Source organism: Chenopodium album, chromosome 2 (genome assembly GCF_948465745.1).
Source record: "Chenopodium album chromosome 2, dcCheAlbu1.1, whole genome shotgun sequence".
In the NCBI taxonomy this organism is placed as follows: domain Eukaryota; kingdom Viridiplantae; phylum Streptophyta; class Magnoliopsida; order Caryophyllales; family Amaranthaceae; genus Chenopodium; species Chenopodium album.
Genome location: NC_137835.1, coordinates 79,161,376 through 79,179,220, shown reverse-complemented (window position 1 = coordinate 79,179,220; position 17,845 = coordinate 79,161,376). Strand labels below are relative to the sequence as shown.

At 34.9% G+C, this 17,845-nt stretch overlaps 2 protein-coding genes across 2 annotated transcripts; both read right to left on the bottom strand.

The window, feature by feature from the left end:
* Positions 1–1,657: 1,657 nt before the first annotated feature.
* Positions 1,658–3,373, bottom strand: LOC145576744 (uncharacterized). Its single transcript, XM_081634460.1, has one exon. The coding sequence runs from the start codon at positions 3,371–3,373 to the stop codon at positions 1,658–1,660; it is 1,716 nt and encodes a 571-aa protein (XP_081490586.1).
* A 3,011-nt stretch (positions 3,374–6,384) lies between these two features.
* LOC145588987 (uncharacterized) lies at positions 6,385–10,525 on the bottom strand. Its single transcript, XM_081645570.1, has 4 exons — positions 10,177–10,525; positions 8,169–8,438; positions 7,631–7,912; positions 6,385–7,553 (listed from the first exon to the last, which is right to left on the bottom strand). The coding sequence occupies exons 1-4, from the start codon at positions 10,316–10,318 to the stop codon at positions 6,736–6,738; spliced, it is 1,512 nt and encodes a 503-aa protein (XP_081501696.1). The 5' UTR covers positions 10,319–10,525; the 3' UTR covers positions 6,385–6,735.
* Positions 10,526–17,845: the final 7,320 nt, after the last annotated feature.

Genomic DNA, 17,845 nt, shown 5'->3' with positions numbered 1-17,845 from the left:
TTCTGAGAGGTCCCCATGCAAAAAAGCATTATGCACATCCATCTGATGTAACTCCCAATTCTTTGCTGCAGCAACGGTGAGAAAAGTACGGATAGTAACCATTTTGGCCACAGGAGCGAAAGTATCAGTGTAATCAATACCCTCTACCTGATGATTACCAAACACGACCAAGCGCGACTTAAGTCACTCAATTCTACCATCAGAGTGATATTTCACCTTGTAGACCCATCTACTACCTAGAGCACGCTTCCCCGGAGGAAGTGCCTCCATACTCCATGTCCCATTATCCTCTAGAGCTTGAATTTCTTTTTGCATAGAAACACGCCAACCTGGGTCTTTCATAGCTTCTTTGAAAGAACGAGGCTCACAACCTGTTGTCACAGCTGCAAGAAAATTTTTGTGTCCCAAAGAAAATCGGTCACAATTTACAAAATGTGCTATAGGATAAGGCATACCTGAGGAATGACATGGAGACGATGAATTTGTAGACGAGGATGGACTCACTTTTCTCACATTTTTAACAACATAATCACGTAGCTTCACCGACGGATTCTTAATCCTTAAACCACGACCTAAATCACCCTCTTTAGGCACCTCTTTCAACACCTCCTCTGTTGACTTTGTAATCCCTTTTTCACTATTTATAGGCTGCTGGCAGCCCCCTGTACTGCCTACCACCTCCGTGGCAGCAATATTGCACCCAAACCATTGAGGATATTATCATTGGTTACCTCTGCACTAATATCACCCACATTTTCTATGCTTAGTGCACCCCCCTCATCAATATTATGATCATGATAATTATTAATATGCCCATTATTATCAACATGAACCTGCTCATCAATATGTGGTCCACGTGCTTTTGCATGGTCATGACTTAAATTATCAAAAGCAGTAGGTTCATATGCAAAGTCATCATCAACATTTCCAAACAAAGGACTAATAACATGATCATGTTCTTGATTACTCAACACAATGGCATAAGGAAATTCATGTTCATAAAACTTAACATCACGAGAAACAAAATAATCACCCGTATCAATATCAAATAATTTCCATCCTTTCTTACCATGAGGGTATCCCACAAAAACACATCGCCTACTCCGACTACTAAACTTATCACCCTTTGATTTATGATTATGAGCATAACATAATGACCCAAAAACACGTAATTCGGCATAAGAGGGTGGAGTACCAAACAAGATTTCATAAGGAGTTTTATAGTCAAGCAAACTAGATGGAGTACGATTTATTAGATACCCTGCCGCCAAAATACATTCCCCCCAAAATTCGATAGGTAAATGACCTTAAAAACGCAAAGCACGTCCCACATTTAAAATATGACGGTGTTTTCGTTCAACTCTACCATTTTGTTGAGGGGTATCTACACAAGATGTTTGAAATAAGATTCCATGTTTGGCAAAATAACCCTTCATACAATTAAATTCTGTACCATTATCACTCCGAACAAATTTCACTTTGGCATTAAATTGTCTACTAATCATGGCAAAAAAAGATGTAAACATTTGATAAACCTCAGTTTTATTGATCAACAAAATAACCCAAACAGCTCTAGAATAATCATCGACAAGAGTCAAAAAATATTTAGCACCACAAGATGAAGGGGTACGATATGGCCCCCAAAGGTCACAATGTATCATTTCAAACAATGATTTGCCCTACTATCACTAATAGGAAAAGGGTTTCTAGTTTGTTTAGCTTGATGACAAACATTACATGCCTTATCACATACATAACCAGAACCAGTAATAAAGGGAAGAGACCGAACTACTTTATCGGAGGGATGCCCCAATCTTTGATGCCACAACTCCGGAGATATCTTCCCATCCACACTCAAAGCCCGAATATTTGGAACATCACAAAAGTAGTAGAGTCCATCCCGTCGTTCACCGACTCCAATCAAGGTCCTGGTAATGCGGTCCTGTATAATGCACAAATTTTTAGCAAATTGTACAACACAATTTATATCATCAGCAAGATGGGTCACAGAAATTAAGTTGCAATTCAATTTTGGAACATATAACACATTATCAAGGGTCAAACCATGACCCAAATGCACTTTGCCACACTTCGATGAACTTGCCTTCTTACCATCAGGGAGTCCAATTGGACACTCCGTCATCTCTGTCACATTGCTCAATAGATTAAGATTACCCGTTACATGATTAGAGGCCCCCGTATCAATTATCCAAGTATTAGAGGACTCACCAATTAATCGATCATCAGTTGATTTATTTGCATTACCGAGCATATCAAGGAAAGTTTGCCATTGGGAAGTTGTCATCCCTGGAAATGCTGGAGCACCTGATGTATTCGAAGACGACGATGATGCTGCCCCAACAGCATAGACCTCTGCAGCACCACGCCCTTGACCAATAGACAAACCAGAAGGATGTTGTCCAGTGCCATTATCTCCACTATCTCCTCTGTCACTAACCACGGCACGCCCTACACCTTTACCACCACGAGGGCGGTCACCCCACCACTCGGGAAACCCATACTTGACGAAACATTTGGCAACTACGTGCCCATTCTTATGGCAATATGAGCACAATAATTCAGATTTTTCTCTATAAGTAGAGCGATTCATACCTCGAGATTGAGGGTGTGATTTTACAGCAAGAGTCATCACATCATCACGTTCAGCCTTTACTCGAGAGGAAGATTTTAGTCTTTCTTCTTGCAACATTGCTTGATAAGCACGATCAAGGGATGGAAGTGGGTCTTGTGCCAAGAGGTTGGACCTCACTGTACCAAATAAATCTTCATTGATTCCATACAAGAAATCATGGAAACGATCCTCATCCAAACGAGCCAGAAACTGCTCACCCAAGTCACAAGTACACTTACCGCACTTGCACGTCGGAGGGGGATTATATGTAGCCAACTCATCCCAAAGGGGTTGTAGCATACCAAAGTAATCAGCCACAGACATTGTATTAGATTGCTTGCACTCTGCCAAGGCTGCCTTAAGTTGTTGCTTCCTTGGTCCATTGCCAACATCAAAACGACGCTTCAAAACATCCCACAAGAACTTACCCTCCTCAAAATAAGGAATCGTTTTCTTCACCGAAGGATCGATTGTGTTTAAGATCCATTGTACTAGCGTAGCTTGTACACATCGCCAATCAACAAGATGCTTTGTATTTGTTGGTTTCTCAATCGACCCGTCAAGAAACTCAAACTTCCGCCTAGACATTAGAGAAAGCCGAATTGATCTCGACCATTCCTCATAGTTATTCCCACGAAAAACAATAGGAGTAATGATGTTTCCTGGACCATCATTTGATCCAATATAATAAGAAGTAGTGCTAATTCGCTCAGCATCTTTGTTTTTGTCACCTTCTGCCATGGAGAAGAGAAAAAAATTTGCCCTAGCCGCAATGGCCTGATACCATGTAGAGAATAGAAAATGTTCTCTTGACTTTCTATTTCGGCAGAAGGCTAATATATTACAACCTAAAAGTACAACACATGGGCCTTTAATTACAAGACAAAATATAATATACAAGCCCAAAGCACTAAATAAACTAAGGGTAATAAACTAATTACAAGGATATAATAATTCCAATAGATAATCTTTTTTCTTCGTTCCCTCCAATTTGGCTTGGTGTAACGAGTTTATCCTAATCATGTTGCAATAAGTTCAAAATTCATATATGAGCAATAATTAGTAAAAACTCTAATATATGTTGCAAAATTTTCAGATGAGCCATTAATTAACACATAAAGTTAAAGAAAATCAGTATTTTTTATTATCCGTCAAATTAATACACAAGGATATCTTAATTTCTCATAAATATATTGGTTCACCTTACATGTGCTACTATTATTGAGTTATTGACTATTAAGTGTAAATAATTTGCAGCTACATTATATTGTCAAGTTTAAGGAAAATTACTGTAGAATAGAGTTAGATTATTGGATTATATGGTGCAATAATAAATATCGGAAGACTATTTAATGGCTACAATAAAATTGTAGCTATTGTAATTAGTTTTAATCTTGGCCCTATATTTTTAATGTTCAATCTTGTCCATTCATCTAATTGACTTAAAAAAAAAAAAAAAAAAAAAAAAAAAAAAACAGTTTTCTTTGTCACGAGTAAAAAACTGTTTTACAGTTTCTAATGCAAAAATTTTGAACTTTGCCATTGATGCATATTCTAGCAATTTCTAAGTTCTAATAATTCTCCTATCTCCATTAAAAAATCAATATTTGATTACAGATTATTAACAATAATTATTTACCGCATTATATATTACAAGCCCATAATTTTTGCATCAAATTTTAAAAAAATAATGAATCATCCTCCATTGTTAAAGAAAACAAGAAAAAGGAAGGAAAAAAGAAGATGATTTTAAAAAAAAAATTGCGAAATTTGTCTCTAATTTTCAAGAAACCAATCAATTGATATTAAATATGAAAAAAAATTGGAAACATCAAGTAAGATAAATTAGAAATTTCATCCTTCGACCAAATTTTCTGGTATTTAAAAAAAAAATTTGATTTTATTTTTATTTTTTAAAAAAGTATTTTAAAGTCAACAAAATGGATGGATATGATGAATTTTATTAATCGAGGGTTGTGATTCACTCAGTTACAATGACCACAATTTTATTGTAGCCATTTGAAAACTGTCCAATAAATATCTCCTCCATTCTTTTTTATTTGATCCGTTTTGACTTTTATATTATTCACCCCTCTTCTTTGACCGCCTTTTATGAGTTATATGCAAGGATAAACATATTAAGGTGAGATCTTGTTAGATTCATCTCAATAATAAGTACTATCATAATATATAACCGGTGTTTTTTTTATCTATGGCTAAGGTCGTTACTTATTCAGGGTTTACTAGTCGGTCAAGGGTTACTTATTTTGGGGTTACTTATTTAGGGTTTATTTACTTAGTCGGTAAGGGTTACCTATTTTGGGGTTACTCAATTGGTTAACGTGTTTTCTGTGTGAGAGTAACCCCTGACAGACCGAGTAACCCCTGACTGATTAAGTAATAAACATCTGACTGACCAAGCAACCTCTGAATAAGTAACTCCGATCACACGGTTTAATTTGGTCGGCCACATATGAAAATTTGTGATACATAAGTTTTATAAATTTATTTTTGATAAAATAAGTTTTATAATTTTTAATTATGCAGAATAAAAATTATTGATGTTGAGTAAAATTTTGTATTGACAAGGGAGATAAATGAAACAAGTCAAGAAAAAAAAAAAAACGGATAAAGCATTAGATTGTACGTGAAAATGATAAAAATTTTGTTTTTTTTTAAATATCAAATTTACTCATCCTTATATTGATCAAGCCCGTAGGTAAGGATTAACTCTTTGTTTGTTATAATGGTAATTAATATGCAATACGAGTAATTTATTTCTTTTAATATATACTTACGTTCATTTTTTTTTTTAGTTGACATGTATTCCTTTTTAGAAAGTTTTTTTTTTAGTAGACACGTTTCCTTTTTAGGTCAGTTTTTGCTTTTTAATTAAGTGTACCTCACTTGCTTTATTATTCTCTCTTACCCTCTCTCCTCTCCTTAATATGTGTGTCTAAATTCAACGTGTTAACTAAGGGCCTGTTCCGATTGACTGAACTCAGCTGAACTGAACTGAACTGAGCTGAACTGAACTGAGCTGAACTGAACTGAACTGAACTGAACTTATTAATTAGTGATTTTTAACTACGGATTAGTGATATTTGATTATTTATTGATTATTTATTACTATACATATGTGTATATACAAATGTACATATTATTATTATTATTAATATTATTATTATTATTATTATTATTAATTATTGATGATTATTATTATTATTATTTATTGATTATTATTATTATTAGTATTATTATTATTATTATTATTATTATTATTATTATTATTATTATTATTATTATTATTTCAATTATTATTGTTATTATTATTATTATTATTATTTATTGATTATTATTATTATTATTATTTATTACTTATTGATTATTATTATTATTGTTGTTGTTGTTGTTGTCGTCGTCGTTGTAATAAGAGCTTAAAAGAATGAAATTTGGCTTTATATCATTAGCAATATCATTAGACGTAAATTAAGAGCTGAACTGAACTGAACTGAACTGAATTTCAACGGAAGAGAACAGGCCCTAAATAGAAACGGAGGAAATATTTGCTATATTTAAAATGATTTACCTCATGTATTATAAAAATATTTAAGATTACAATATGTGTTTTTCATCTAAATTCCCAAACAAGCTTCTTCAATTTCCGATGCTCCAAAAATAAGGACAACTTTTTCTGTAGTGGATTTCTGAAGATTACAGAACTGCTTATTAAGAATCAGATACACCTTTTTTTTTTAAAAAAAAAAAAAAGAAAAAAAGATATTGGGTAGAGTCAAAGAGGAAGTATATGATTTGTCATTAGCAGTTAGCACCAATTCATTTTATATTTTGGATGTATCTCACTTCTGAAAGCTATAATATGTTGTATGTATAACTTCATATGTTACATAATTACAGTATGCAACGTCTTCATCCTTATATATATAAAGGTCTAATTGACACATGTTGATAATTGTACAATTTATGATGAAGCAGAGTTAGACACAGAGTTTGTAAGTTGAATTTTTGAGACAGTAACACCACCAAGGTCTAATTTATGATATAATGGATGCTTTAGCTCGCTTTTGATCTTCTCTTTGGTCTCAAAGCCTGAAACAAGGCTTTAACTTGTTCAATACCCGCCTCCAATAGGTTTCGTCCTCCTTAATTGAATCTAACTCACCATTGTTAGACACTTCCTTACGCTTGTCCATTATTTCGCTGTTTGAAGACACTTCCTTACCCTTCTCCACCATTCTGTTGTTGCTTGAAGACGCTTCCTTACCCTTGTCCATCAATTCGCTGCATGAAGACACTTGTTCCTTACTCTTGTCCATTATGTTGTTGCTTGAAGACCCTTGTTCCTTACCCTTGTCCATTATGTTGTTGTTTGAAGACCCTTGATCCTTACCCTTGTCCATTATGTTGTTGCTTGAAGACCCTTGTTCCTTACCCTTGTCCATTATTTCGCCGTTTGAAGACACTTCCTTACCCTTCTCCACCATTGTGTCGTTGCTTGAAGACGCTTCCTTACCCTTGTCCATCAATTCGCTGCTTGAAGACACTTGTTCCTTACCCTTGTCCACTACGCCGGTGCTTGAAGACACTTGTTCATTACCCTTGTCCATTATGCCGTTGCTTGAAGCAGGATTCTCATCTGGAATTACGGCAGAGATGTTGGACTCTTTCTTGTCCTTGTTGGTGCTTGGTTTGCCCTTCTCCGTTGCTGCTACCTTTGGGATGCATACTCTTAACATATCTCCTTCGAATGTCTGTTTTACGCTCTTCATGTCTCTGTCACCTGGCACATAAAATGCCTTTATAAAATGCTCTTGTTTTCTACCCCCTACCTGTCTCCTTCCCCTAACAACTATTACCCCGGATTCATCAACTTCCACCTCCATATCGTCTCTCTTAAAATCTGCAAACAACATATAATAAATTCATTTTTGAGCAAATGTACAAGTGAAAATCAAAGTGTTTGAGAATTCTCCTAACCAGGAAGATTAACGAGGAGGCAATGAGATCCAGGAATATCATTAGTCCACCCTGAAGATGGGATGATTTCTTCTTCTACCGGCCTTGGGATAAATACTTTTAGTGTCGTAGCTCCGTCGAATTTCTTCTGTATATTGTTAACATGAATAGTATCTCCATCTACTGGCACATTGAACTTCTTTTCAAAAATTTCGTGTTTTAGACCTGCCAACTTTCTCCTTCCCCTAACTACTATGATCCCAGGTTTGTCGATATTCAGCTTGATATCGTCTTCATTAAAACCTTCAAACAAAATACAAGTATATATGCATTCCAAATAGCTTATCATAAATTATACAAGTACCAAGTATGTAATATGTGACCATCAATATCACCCCAGGCCATAATTATTTCCTTTGGTAATTAAATTTCAACTCCTAATATGTAATATCAACCCCTTTAATTATTGTAATTAATACATACATACATACATACAATCAATAATCTAATATGATTGAGCAAATGTACATGCGAAAAGTATTAAAGTGCGTCATCTAACCAGGAAGATCATTGATGAGGAGGCAATGAAATCCAGGAAACTCATCAGTCCACCTTGAAGATGGGTTGATTTCTTCTACAATCCCTGGGATACGTACTCTTAGTGTACCACCGTCGAATATCAACTCTCTGTTCTTTACGTCTCCGTCTTCTGGCATATTGAAGGTCTTTCTAAAATGCTCATATTTTTCATCATTTACCTTTCTCCTTCCACTAACTTCTATGATCCTAGATTCATCCACATTCAGCTTGATATTGCCTTTCTCAAAACCTTTAAACAAAATAAACATTTCCAAAAAGCTTATCATAAATTATACAAGTATGTACGTAATCTAATTATTAAATTGTGACCATTTCATGCAAGTTAACTATACGTAATTTATTAAATTGTGACCATTAAATTGTGGCCAATGAGAAGGATCTTAAAATGAGAAGAATGAGAAGGAATCTTAACCATCTATTTAATCCAACGATCAAATTTCATTTTTGTAAAATTATGCACATTTAGTCTAAAAAAATCTGCACAATTAGTTTGAAAATTATGCACATTTTATTTTCCAGTTTTTATTTGTTTTTTAAAAAAACTTTTTCTTCTCCTCCTCGACATCTCTCTTCTATAGATTCATACACATTCTTTTATCTCTCTTTCTCTCTCCTAAAATTATGCACATTTGACTTAAAATTTATGCACATTTAACTCAAAATTTATGCACATTCATTATATCATTGTTTTTCCTCTTCTTTGTGTTGGATTCTCTCTACCTCTTCTATATCAATACTTATTCATACTTCTACTTGTACTTTTAGAAATGAGAAAGTAATAGTGGTCATGAATAACATGTAACCTAATAATAATAAGGATTGATCGGTCGATTTCTTTGGTTCTCATCGATTTCACTACTTCAAATGTTGTTGATGATCTTAAGGATAATTAATCACAATTTTTCACAGCTTTTTTACACCCAATTTCTACAATTTCGGACTTTAATTGCAGCAATTTGGCAAAGAGGAAAGAGAAAATAGGCGGAGTAGAGATATGGTTGTTGGTGATGTGTGATTTAGCTTGAAGAAGAAGCTAAGAAAAGAGGAGAAAGAAAATGGGTAAAGTAGAAATATGGTTGTTGGCGATGTGTGGTTTGGTTTGGAGAAGAAGCTAAGAAAAGAGGAGAGAAAAAAAAGTAATAGAAATTGTGGCTGGCCACACCGTGTGGCCAGCCATATACAAAAATAAGGATGGCAGTGGGTCGGGTTAAATGGGAGACCCGCCCCATCCCTGCCTAAGTGGGGCGGGGATGGGTATAAAATGTGTACCCGCCATGGGTGATGGGGCGGGTATGGATTTTAGACTAGACCCGCCCCATAACCGCCCCGCCCCGTACCCACCTTATACCCGCACCATATTTCTTTTAGAAGAGTTGAGAATTTATAAAACTTGATACCCCTTGAGACCCAATAAGCTTGAATAGTGAAAGTCCCAGTTTTCTTAACCTAATTTGATATAATCATCATTAATGTGATACAATAGAGCATCATGGCAAAAGGGTTTGGGACGGTTTTGGGGCATGTATGAGGTGGGTATGAATATCTAAGTGGGTAATGGGGCGGGGATGGATCCTATCTTGTACCCGGTGGGGCGGGTATGGATGTGGATATTGTACCCGCCATGGGTGATGGGGCAGGGATGGGTATAAGATTTTTAGGCAGATATGGGTATGGAGGTACCATCATCCGCATCCGACCCGCCCCATTTCCATCCCTATACAAAAATGTGTTTTTTTTTAATCTAAAAATGTGAATTTCTTGATAAAAAAAAAAGTAAATTAGTAAATTGAGAAGGGTATTTTGGAAAAACACAAATTTATCAACCAATATATATAATAACCAAAAAAAAAATGTCATGTGCCTTTTTGCAATTCGGTTGCATGCGCATGGTGCACCCTGGTCTACTATCCTATTTTCAAGAAAATACAATGCACAAATGAATATTAAAGTGCATGAATTTGTCTAACCTGGAAGATTAACGAGAAGGCAATGAAATCCAGGAAAGTCATTAATCCACCCTGAAGATGGGTTGATTTCTTCATCTACCGGACCACGGCGAGGAACGGCTATCTTAGGTGTAGTCCATCTTCTCCGTGTAAAATCTGCCATATATGTATTGAAGTGTTGAAGGAATCCTTAGAAACAACCGCGATTTTATGTCTGTTTTGTATTTTGAATTGTATGATTGCGATGGATGTGTCAATGTTATATACTCGTCGTACTAATACTAAATATGGAAATGGGAGAAAAGTGTTTGGGTGCACTTTTAAACATGCAAGTTTTTCATTAAGAGAAGTCTTTACTTGTGGTTTTATACATTGCTTTATACCAAGCTTACTTTGGGTTTGAATACTGAAGTGTACTTATTGCAAAGGAAAAGGAATTCTTTGCTTTCAAACTTCTTGTAACAACTTCTTTCTTCAGCTAACTATCAACAAAATGTATGCATTTCACCTGATTTTTTTTGGAAAAAATATAGATTAGTATTATGAAACTCATTTGACATCTTAATTATACAATTATGTGATATATACTCCCTCCATTTCATAATGTTAGTCCCATATACTATTTTGGGCGTTTCAAAAAGATATACCCATATTGAATATATTTCATTTATAACTTGATTTTTTTTGGAATTAATTGATTGTGTATTGATGACATGACTCTAAATAAGGAAAATTTTACCTTAAATTATGCAATTATGACTTGTGCTTTCCAAATGAAAATCAAAAAAGTTAAATAAGGTAAGCTAATTATGAAATTTGTTGTACTTTAATGTTAAATTCCAAATATATTTATTTTCTTATTTTATGTGATTGATTCCATATGGGACTAACATTATGAAACGGAGGGAGTAACCTTTCTTCTTAGTTCTCATAAATTTGGCATGGGTGGTACGAGTTTCTCCTAACATGTTGCAATAATTTCAAACGAGTTATTAATTAAAAAAAATAAGTTTAAAAAAAAAAATCAGATGAGCCATTAATCAACAAATAAAGTTACGAATAAAGAAAATCAGTAATTCATTTGTACTGTCAAATAAAACATGAATAATTCTATTATTCTCATAATGTTGCATAATATGCATACTATATATAGTGCTACAATCTAGGATTGACTAATTAGTGCTGAGCTAGATCAGTTAGTAATAAGATACGGAGTAGCAGTTATACCTTAATGGAGCTAGACAAACTTTTAAATAAATCGGATGTACAATAAAATATTGTACATCCGTTATAAAGTTATTCTAAAATGAGTAAAAGTTATTCTAAAATGAGTAAAAGTTATTCTAATATGAATAAAAGTTAGGAAATATTTATGTTTTATTGATAAAGTTACCCAAAAAATTATAAAAATAACCCCATATGTACAATAAATTACTGTGCACCGAGTGTATACAAAAGTTACTCATTGAGCTAAGGTCTCAGGTACGAGACTTTGGGACGTAACAACAACTAATTTTTTTTCTTTGAAGATAAAGAAGACTTTTAATTTGAATGCAACTTGATACACAAAACAATTCAACTGATGCAATCTATTTGAGATTTCAATTGCTCAGCTATGACAATGTGTAGTGCATTGAAATGTCTCAACTATATAAGTGATCACACACATCACATTTTGTTGAAGTATGTCCCGATCTCGGGCCAACAAATAACAAATGTAAAAGTCCCACATTGATAAAAGAATAGAAAATTTTGTAAGGTCTAGGGGCTACTCTTCTTATTGTCATATGAATTTGGAATGAACCTCATTTGGACTTGTGAAGTAGACACTCTCTTTTAGTTTGTGAGTGCGGTCCAGATCCATATTTAACACATTTGTGCATGGTATATTTATCTAAAAGCACATCAATTTTTTTGTGCCTTTCTTTATTCAAGGCCAGCCACACAAAAAAATCTCCCAAGATGTTACTCCCTCCGTTTTTAAATATATACTTGTTTCATTTCTCCATGTGAGGAATTTTTGGAAAAATTGAAGAAAGTAATAAAATATGAAGGTAGTGGGATAGGTGGAGAAATAAATTAATGTAAAAGGCAAAAGTAGTTGAAAGAATTATAGGAAACAGAATATGAAATTAATAAAATATGATTTATATTGAGTCCATAAGTTGAGAATAATGTATTAAATATTGTAAAAGTTTTCTAAATAAGGAAATGGAGTAGTTATTTAAAAATGGTGGAGCAAGTATTTTAAAATGAAGGGATTATTATGATAAAATCACGTAAACAATATCATATGTCACACTTGTCAAAAAAAATATATACTTCCTCTATTTCTTTATACTTACAATACAACTGTTTTTATACTTGCCGATGTATTATTTCAATCATTTATATTTGTATTTAGCAATATATAAAAATTATAAATGTTAGATATTAAAATAGTATAATCCGAGATGAATCTAACAAGATCTCATATGACTATATTTTTTCTTAGCTATACCACTATGTTTGGATAACAATAGTGAAGGGAAAGGGAGAGGAAGGAAAAAGAGGGAAGGGAAAGGGAGGTGAGGGGAAGGAGAAGAAGATCTTCCATTTACCTTCCAAATGTTTCCAACAATGGATGGATTGTTGGAGGGATTTGATTTATTAAAAGTGGAAGGAAAATGGATCCCTCCCCTTCCCTCCTTACATTAAATATCCAAACAAGGGATGATGCATCCCTCCATTTCTCTTCTCTCTCTTTCCCTCCATTTCTCTGTATCCAAACATGGCGTAGAACATCAAAGCTAGTCAAAGTGAAGTACATGAATCCCTTCCCTACTTACTTTATAAAAAGTATGAAATTGCTCTTATGAATAGTGCACGGACCATTATACCTGGTCGAGGGAATAATCGGTCGTTGGACAATCACCCTCAAGCCAAACAATATTTCTACCTAAACCAACCTAAGACAAGTCTAGGGTAAGTAAAGGATCGTATCCACAGGGAATGGGTATGAGTACTCCGAGAATATGAAACGGTTGTAATCTAGTTCGGTCACAAGTTTGGGGTTTGATTAAATAACTACTATGGAGACAAACACTAGGGGAAGGAAATGGGAATCGACACCAACCAAACCTATGAATCAAAACAATAAGCAAGCATGTACACAAATTGGGTGATAGAAAGGGCACTCAACATTGTCTTCTACCGAAGCCAACACACTAAGCATTCTTAAACCAAACTCAACTAGCAAGATAGGCCAACCAAGTATTAATAATGGGAAGTAGACTACTAACTCGGGTTTGTCTTTCGATCGGTTCGAGATAGTACTAAGGCACAAATAATTGGGATTTCTCTCCTAATTACCGCAACTAATAAGACTACTATATCATCCAAACAAGGAACCATAATCAAGATAGAAATTCGGTCTAATCATACAAGAAAAGGTTCACTTCTTTCGAAACCACAACACTAAGCATTCCTAAACCAAACTCAACTAGCAAGATAGGCCAACCAAGTTTTAACAATGGGAAGTAGACTACTAACTCGGGTTTGTCTTTCGATTGGTTTGAGATAGTACTAAGGCACAAATAATTGGGATTTCTCTCCTAATTACCGCAACTAAGACTACTACATCATTCAAACAAGGGACCGTAATCAAGAGGAATTTAGCATAATCATACAAGAAAGGGCTCACAACTAGACCTCATCTTTCAATGCAAGCATAGAAGTGAATACATGAGCAATAAGTGGCCATCCAATTACACATGCAATTAACCAATTCTTTAACAATCAATCATCAATCCAAAATGAACATGCAAGCACAAATATCAATCAACCCATGGCTTGTTTGGGTCTTCACCCAACCCCTAGCTAACTAACTACTCACTAAACATGGTAAAGAATATTCTAACAACAATATCTAAGTTCAAAATAAAATCTAACAAATTGAAGAGAGAAGTAAGAACAAAGTAGATTGAACATGCAACAATAATTAACCAAGATTAAGAGAGAAATATATAATTCAAAGCAATTAAAAAACAGAAAATAAAGAGTAAGAGATAGAGGAAAGAGATTACTAATGAAGCTTCAAGGTTGAGAAAATGTTGAAAGTGAGAAGAGAGATAAAGCAATTTGAAAGTCATATAATATAGAAAGTCCAAAATTGGTTGCATGAGCCTTGTTGATTTGTTCCGTGTATCAAGTTATATTTGCAAGTGTTCTTTACTGATAAAATTCAAGAGATAAAGTTTTTGTGTTTATCCAATTTTCAAAATTCCAAATTCTTTTTTATCTAAACACAAAATTCAAATGAATACATCTAATATTCATCATTATCCTTTGTTCAAAAGTATCCCAAGTGTAATACTCTCATAAAACACGGTTTGCGTTTCCCTAAGCAATAAATAAGAGTGTCAAATCAACTAAATTCACTTCACCTCCCAAACGACACCTCACTTCACCAATTTACCTCCACCATAAAAGATGTCAGCCTCACAAAAATTTACACCACACAAAAATTACCTTCTCTCTCATCACTCCGATCAAAATTACTCTCCGATGTCTACCTCTCCAAAAACCCAAATTGAAGCCGACTTAAACACAAACCCAATTCCAGACATTACCATGGAAATCCCACCGGAAATTGCTCCCATTGAAGATCAAGAGCCTCCAAAAGTGGATTCAACTACCGAATCCCAGTCTTCTCGAAAGAGGAAGTCCGACGACATGCAAGATGAAGAAGAGAGTGCTCCGGAACTAGGAGTCAATTATCGGGACAAGCCAGCAGCCATGAAAAGGCAAGAGAAGATTAGTGATCACTTTGTGACAGGTTTGGCTATTAATCTTCCTTGGTGTAAGTCTGTTAAGTTGTATGAACTGCTTGATTTAATTGAGGCTCAAAATTGGGTGAATTTGTTAAGTGAATTCTTTAATCAGAGTATGTATGTTGATGCAATGAGGGATTTTTGCAAAAGTTTCAAATACTCCAAAGGTGTTATTCGTTGTTGTGTGTATGAAAAAGAAATTGAGTTTGATGCGATGTACTTGGCTGAGTTGTTTGATGTTCCTAATACTGGATATGATTTATATTTCAAAAGTAATGTGATATGGAACTCTCTTCCTGATGAAAATATTGATGAAATAGTGGAGTTTCTAGGTGGAGACCCGGAGGAAACCTACATAAACCACAATGACCTAACCCCTCTTGACAAAATCTTGTTAAAATTTGTTTTCAATGATATAATCCCTCGCACCCAAAAGAGAGACAGTGCCAACAAGCTTGACTCTGTTCTCATCTAATGCCTAGCCAAAAAGATCCAAATCAACTTCCCCTCCATCATGATCCAACACCTTTCCCACTGTGTTCCAAAAGGATGGAAGGTGGGATATGGTAACCTACTTACCTATGTTTTCGAAAGCTTTGGTATCTCCTTTGCTGATAAAGAACCCCTGCCCCTCAAAACACCGAATACATGCAACCTATTTTCCTTGAAAACCATAAGATGAAGGTTGTAGATGGATGTTTTGAAGTTGTGCTGGAGGAAAAGGAGAAAAGGCCAAAGGAAGTAGGTGCCATAGCTAAGGGGGAAGAAGAGAGAGCTACGGGGATAATAGAGGGAGTGGTGCAGGACATTCAGGAGGAGGAAGAGGAAAAGGTGGTTGAGGAAGTGACTGAGACAGGGGGAAGGAAGAAAAGGAAGAGCTTGAGGTTGATGAAGAAAAAGGAGCCCTCTGCACCCATTTGCATTGATATCACTGGGGTGCAAGATGAATTGCAGAAAGTCACAAGCTCTCCTATTTCGGGCAAGCATGCATCTGCAGGAACAGGTTTTGCAGCTTTCAGTTCTCCACCAAAGGTTCCCAGCGAGGATGTGAAGGAGATGAAGGATAGATATGCTCCTGAAGGTGCTGAAGGAACAAGAGGAGTCAAAGCAGAACATGGCAGAACTGAAGAAGAGCATGCTCATTCTGAACACTGATGTCAAGAAGCTGGTCTCAAGCACTGAACAAGGGAGACAGTCCATTGTGAAGGACATAGTGTCTCAAATCAGCAAGAAGCTGGAGGATCTTGTTGTTGATGATGACCAGAGCATTGCATCTTAACATGTCTTTCCTTGCAGCCTCTTTATGTTGATGAAACTTATATTTTATCTGCTTTTGGGAACAATTTTTAATTTGCTCTGTAATATTTTGGGCACTTTTTAAATTTCCTTTGGTAAACTTGCGAATTTGGTACATTTGGCCGATGTTTTGAATCGGTTTTGGATGATTATAATCTATGTTTCTTTTGCCTATATGCTTTGTGAATGTTTTCTCTCTATGCATGCTTCTTGTCTTAACACTAAACCACTAGATGGTGCTGTGTTATGGTATACTATATGTGTGTATGTTAGTTTTTGATAATGCCAAAAGGGGGAAAAGGATGCAAATTATCAAGGAAACTTAATCATTCTATGGTCTCTATTCGAAATCTTCACAAGCTGCCTAATCTCTACAAGCAGGTATAATGGATATACAAGTTTTTCAAGTTTTTTCCTTAAGTTATTTATTTATGCATTGCTTTTATTTTCTTAACATTAGTTTCCCTTCTGCATTATATTTTGTTTTTGCATTTTCTTTTCTTTAGGACTTTTCTTTAGGAATAAAATGGATTAGCTCTGTTTCCTTGTAAGTAAGTTTGGTTTGTTTGTCATCATCAAAAAGGGGGAATATTGTTGGACTTAATGATTTTGATGATGACACAACCTCACTTACTTACAAACTAATAAGTGCTTGATTGTTTAAGTGTGTACTCAGTTACAAAGACCAGGAGAATTAAGTTTCTTGTAAAAATACCATGAGGAACAAGAAGGCCAGAAGCAGAGCCATCCATAAAGAAGAGTTCCTTGCAGGAACTGGCGCTTCAGAAATGAAGACTGGAGAAGAGAAGGTTCCCTCAGGGAACAGAAGCTTCAGAGAAGAAGCCTCATCAGAGAAGAGAAGTTCCTCCCAAGGAACAGAAGCCTCGGAATAGAAGCTTCAACAGAAAGCATGAAGACTAAATATATTTATATATTTTAGGATTTATGTAAGTATAAGATATTAAGTTGCATTCGAAATACTGTGTGGAATTGGTCTAAAAAGATAATTTTGTGCTAGCTAATTTTTAGGGAAGTTGTTATTAATTATCGATTATCTTTTCAAACAAAAAGAGAATTTTATTTTTAAATCTGATTTTACAAAATATCTTCTGAAAAATAAAATCTCCATGTTTCCCAAAACTTGCGGCCTACTCCCCATGTTCTTCTTCAGATCATGGTTTTGCACATTGAGGAGTTCATGGTTCCTTAATTCAGGGGACATGATCTTCTTAGTGGGTATGAGTAGTGGCGTAATGGATTTGTTGCACAAAGAGGTTTTTCCAATACGTTTATTTCTCTATAAATAGTTCATGATTTCACAATGTACAACTTCATCTTCTAGACGACGAGGAATGGCTATCCTTGGTCGTGTCCTACTTTGCAGTGTGAAATCTGCCATATTTTCAAGGAATCCGATCCCTATAAACAACCGTGATTTTAATTTATGTCTGTTTTATATTTTTGAATGGTATTATTGCAATGGATGTGTCAATGTTATATACTACTCCTCGTACTAATCTTAGGCAAGGGAGAAAAGTGTTTGGGTGTACTTTTAAACATGCAAGTTTTTAATTAAGAGAAGT

What these genes read in the sequence shown, in the direction of transcription:
- LOC145588987 (XM_081645570.1), bottom strand. Translation starts at nt 10,318, where the DNA reads ATGGCAGATTTTACACGGAGAAGATGGACTACACCTAAGATAGCCGTT. An exon ending in CCTCATCAATGATCTTCCTG is followed by an intron (nt 7,913 to 8,168) that starts GTTAGATGACGC and finishes TTTTGTTTGAAG; the next exon opens with GTTTTAATGAAGACGATATC. An exon ending in CCTCCTCGTTAATCTTCCTG is followed by an intron (nt 7,554 to 7,630) that starts GTTAGGAGAATT and finishes TGTTGTTTGCAG; the next exon opens with ATTTTAAGAGAGACGATATG.
- LOC145576744 (XM_081634460.1), bottom strand. Translation starts at nt 3,373, where the DNA reads ATGGCAGAAGGTGACAAAAACAAAGATGCTGAGCGAATTAGCACTACT.